Source organism: Carlito syrichta, unplaced genomic scaffold (genome assembly GCF_000164805.1).
Source record: "Carlito syrichta isolate Samal-C Ts95f unplaced genomic scaffold, Tarsius_syrichta-2.0.1 Scaffold307093, whole genome shotgun sequence".
In the NCBI taxonomy this organism is placed as follows: Eukaryota; Metazoa; Chordata; class Mammalia; order Primates; family Tarsiidae; genus Carlito; species Carlito syrichta.
In genome coordinates this window covers 206,991-211,747 of record NW_007251189.1, presented here as the reverse complement: position 1 = coordinate 211,747, position 4,757 = coordinate 206,991, and the positions used below count along the sequence as shown (strand labels likewise).

The window sequence follows — 4,757 nt, the reverse complement described above, 5'->3', positions numbered from 1 at the left end:
GGGCGGCGGCGGCGGCGGCGGCGGCGGTGGCGGCGGCGGCGGCGGCGGCGGCGGCGGCGGCGGCGGCCGGCGAGGCATCCCCGCGCGGGCAGCACCAGAACTGGTCGGTGATTTAGGTAGTTTCCTGTTGTTGGGATCCACCTTTCTCTCGACAGCACGACACTGCCTTCATTACTTCAGTTGAAATCGTCTCCAGGTACCTCTGCGCGCGGGGGCCGGGCCGGGCGGGGCGTCAAGGCCCCGGTCCTGCCAGGCCTGCGGTGGCAACCTCGTCTTTCCCTGCGCGGGAGCCTCGCGTCTTCTTCCTTCGCGCTGTGCCAGCCGGCCGGCCCTCCCCTTCCCCCACACACCTCCACCTGGCCAGGAGCAGGTACGGTCAGGTTAGCTGTGCCTTGGCGGACTCCGGGGGCGTGGTAGGAATTCTGGGCCTTGGGCCATTCAAGGTCAGGGGCGCGCACGCTTCCATCCTGAGCCTCCCCCACTCTAGGCCTGCGCCCAGGGACCCCGCCATTCTCTTGCAAGGCTGGAAAACACACACACACACACACACACACACACACACACACACACACACACACACACCCCACCACAGCAATCTGGGGTGTGCCTCAGGAAAGGTTCCTTCACCAGTGGAGACCTAGACCGAATCAGGAGGGACTAGGCGGGCAGATGCTGGGATCCTGGCCTTGTCACTTACCCTTCTCTCTGTAAGGGCAGCCTCTGCTCCTAGGGGTCGTGACTGTCTCTTCCCCCCACCCCACCTTCTTTCCTCTTTTACACTTTCTTCTTTCCTTTGCTCCTTCCCTCTTTTCTTTTTGTCCTTTTATTTTCCTTTCATCTTTCATGTCTGTGTCATATTCTATCTCCACCGATTCCTTCCAAATCATCCTTCGGGAGGGGTCGCGTGCTGACTTCAGGAGAGACTGGGCCGGGGGTCACTTTTTTCTTCACGCTCAGGTAGCGTCAGGGAGTCCGCTGAGGAAGGGCCCGCGTGGGGCGGCTGTCGGGTGCGGGGTTTGGCCTGTTGTGTCCCCGCGCAGACAAGGCCTCGGTTACGATCACGACCGGATGGCGGCGGCCTTGCCTTCTTTCTCCGCGGGTCGCTCACGGCTGGCTGGGAGACCCGATTTGGGGGCAGCTGCGGCGTCTTTGTGTGTCCACGCCGCGGGCAAGGAGGCCTTCGCCACCCTCATGAGGGACCAGAACCGAGGCCCAAGCAGGCTGGGTGGAGACCAGCCACTCAGGGAGCTTCCCGGGAAGCTCCTAGCTGGCTCTTCTGGGCCTGCGGGTCCCAGCTCCGGCTCTGACTGCGATGAGGGAGCTTGCCTGCCAGTGGTTTCTATCGGGTTTCTATCAGGTTAAAAAAAAAAAAGTTAGATACTGCATCCTGTGGAACTGGGTACGGGACAAGGGGACCCTTCTAAGAGCCAGTATGTTTGAAATAGGTGAAAGGAATCCCAAATCCAGAGCCACTGATACAAACTCCTGTCCTTGTTCCAAGTTGTAGTCTACGGAAAAGAAACCGTTCCCCCCTACCCCCAACACACACATGCCTCTGCATGATGCCCACAGAGTTGTGTTTTCCTTCCCAGCTCGGCAGCAACTGTTTTCGTGGCTCAGCCCACCGACCCGCTGTCTGAGAGGCCGGCACACCCATCCTGCCAACTCCTCCCTGCCATTTTCCTGGCCAGGGAATTGGATTTGAGATCAAGGTTTTAGAATAACTCTCCATCAAGAAGGGGTGGTTTGTAATTACACTCATTATTTCTTTACGCACTTGTAATCCCTTTCACTTCCAAAATAGAAGCACACACGAAAGTCTGAATATTCTGGTCCCAAACCTCTGAACAAACCCACTTCTAGGCACCAGTAAATGTCTGCTGTCTGCTTGACACTCAACGCCTGCTAATTATTTAGTATTCGTTCCATTGGGGGGCTAAGTGTGTTTAAAGAAACGGCCTTTTAAAAAATCACTATGGATAATAGGTATCTTCTTTGGGTATAAAAAGTGGAAAAGGGCTTCCTCCAGGGCTAATGCTTTAAATGAAAATCTCAGAGATCCTGCAGGCTGCCGGATATTTAGGATACCTTGGATTGCGGTGTGGGGTGGCCATGACGCAGAGGAATTTACAGGGCAAGGAAATATTAGGGGGGAGGGGGCTGAGGCGGACAGGACGGCCACGTCGGAGTTCATTGTGTAGGCCACTTCCCTCTTCCCGGCACTGCCAGAGAAAGGGCACCCAGTCAGTGTCCTCACATCTTCCCAGCCTCGCCCTGTGGGGAAAAGCCTGGTGATGAGGGCGTCCCGCGTTTGGGGGGAGAGAGGTTTATGGAACTGATGAAGGCAAAAAGAGAGAGCAAGGGAGAGAGATGGAAGTGCCTGAGGCCGCCAGCCTGGCCGCCAGGGAAGTGGGCTAATGAGAAACACACTCTTGCAGGCACAGTATTCACACGTGAATTTGATTACCCCGTTTCTAGGAGTCACTGCTTTCTGTTAGGAATGGGGTGGCTTTTTTTTTTCCTTCCTCTTCTTCTCCTTCTCCTCCTCCTCCTCCTCCTCCTCCTTCTCCATCTCCTTCTCCTCCTCCTCCTCCTTCTTCTTCTTCCAATTAAGTGTGACTGCAGCCTTTTAATTTACCCCCTGCCCACAAGGGCTGAGGATTAAACACCCACGATTTGGCCAGGCCAAGGAATGGGATTAAAGTCAATGCCCCGTGCTCTCCCCGTTTTAATTTTTAGCCCTGGACTTGAGCCGCGGCCGCCTCACTTGGGGCCTTGCACCTCTCAGCGGAGTCGCCGGGTCTCGTAGGTAACCTAAGCAGGCCAGAATAGTGGCCGGAAAGGGAGGAAGGAAGGCGCCCTGGAAGATTCACAGGGCCCCGGGACAGGCCACATGGAGAGGGCTTCCCAGCCACTGGAGCCCCAGGGTCTCTCAGGCGGAGCTGCCTTTTTCCAAGCCGAACTCGACTTCCATTGATGCCACTTGGCATTTTTTCTCCCCTCGACTCAGGTTTGGGGAGCACGAGGAGGCTTGTAGGTGAGCGTTAGGGTCTTCGCGGATCCAGCAGAGCCAGGTCGCTGGCGCCACCGCCGCCGGGAATCGTGATTCCCAGTTGACAAGGAGCAAGACGCGGGGCGCGCGTGTGCGTGGGGCTCAGGGCCCGGGGCCGAGCGCGCCGCACAGCTAACCAGGCCCTCAAACCCCTCGTCTTGGAGTGGCTGGTCGCTCTCTCCCTGCCAGCCCCTCGCGAGGGCCGTCGTTACAGGAGCAAAGGCGATGTGTGGGGCTGCCCGTGCGCCCCGCACTCTAGGCGGGCAGGGTCGGGGGCCCACACCCGGCGGTGCCCTCTTGGTGGCTGGTCCTTGCCCGGTGTGCTCTGGCAGGGGCGGTGGTGGCTGTGTTTGGGACGGATACTGCGTTGAATTTGACTTTTCGCGGCTAGCCGGGGGTAAACTCGCCTCTCCCGGGGACCGCAGGGGTTATTTACAGGGAGCTCGCCAACCAAACACAACAGTCTAATTTAACCTTTCCAAGTCCTCGTAAATTTTTACAGCTGGGAGCCACGGCGAGGCAAACGAATCTGTTGGTCGTTCCCCGACTTCCCACCAGCCTGTGTGGCTTCTGAAACAATAACTCCTTATGAAATATCATAAATACAGATTTAAATACAGTAGAGCGAGAATGCGATTTGGCTGCCTTTTTATGGCTTCAATTATTGTCTAATTTTATGTGAGGGGCTCCGCTGGCCGCACTCGCACGCGGGACCCGCGCCTTCCTGATGGCGTGATTAATTGTGATATAAAATAGTCCCGCTTAAGAAGGGTGTATGGGGCGGGGGGCAGGGGATAGTCCAGCGGCAAAGCCAGATTTGATCTTTTAATCTTCGTTGGCCACAATTAAAACAAACCCGATCGCAGAGCGGCGCGATCCCTCTGCATAAAAACATATGGCTTTTGCTATAAAAATTATGACTGCAAAACACTGGGCCATTAATAGCGTGCGGAGTGATTTACGCGTTATTGTTCTGCCGGGCGGGCACGTGACGCGCGCGGCCAATGGGGGCGCGGGCGCCGGCAACTTATTAGGTGACTGTACTTCCCCCCCCTGGTGCCACCAAGTTGTTACATGAAATCTGCAGTTTCATAATTTCCGTGGGTCGGGCCGGGCCGGCCAGGCGTTCGGCACGGCAATGGCCACCACCGGGGCCCTGGGCAACTACTACGTGGACTCGTTCCTGCTGGGCGCCGACGCCGCCGACGAGCTGAGCGCCGGCCGCTATGCGCCGGGGGCCCTGGGCCAGCCCCCCAGGCAGGCGGCGACGCTGGCCGAGCACCCCGACTTCAGCCCGTGCAGCTTCCAGTCCAAGGCGGCGGTGTTCGGCGCCTCGTGGAACCCGGTGCACGCGGCGGGCGCCAACGCGGTGCCCGCCGCCGTGTACCACCACCACCACCACCACCACCCCTACGTGCATCCCCAGGCGCCCGTGGCGGCGGCGGCGCCGGACGGCAGGTACATGCGCTCCTGGCTGGAGCCCACGCCCGGTGCGCTCTCCTTCGCGGGCTTGCCCTCCAGCCGGCCATATGGCATTAAACCTGAACCGCTGTCGGCCAGAAGGGGTGACTGTCCCACGCTTGACACGCACACTTTGTCCCTGACTGACTATGCTTGTGGTTCTCCTCCAGTTGATAGAGAAAAACCACCCAGCGAAGGCGCCTTCTCCGAAAACAATCCTGAGAATGAGAGCGGCGGAGACAAG

General features: G+C 58.3%; 2 protein-coding genes across 2 annotated transcripts in view; both read left to right on the top strand.

Moving 5' to 3' along the window:
- LOC103266217 (homeobox protein Hox-A10) overlaps positions 1-4,757 on the top strand; it is a 15,709-nt gene that overhangs the window by 9,832 nt on the left and 1,120 nt on the right. The gene's annotated exons all lie outside the window — the stretch shown is intronic.
- Positions 4,124-4,757, top strand: part of HOXA9 (homeobox A9) — a 1,895-nt gene continuing 1,261 nt past the window's right edge. Inside the window, exon 1 of the mRNA XM_008063842.2 lies at positions 4,124-4,757. This exon is cut by the window's right edge and continues 1 nt beyond it. Coding sequence (XP_008062033.1) covers positions 4,191-4,757 — 567 coding nt within the window. The 5' untranslated portion in view covers positions 4,124-4,190.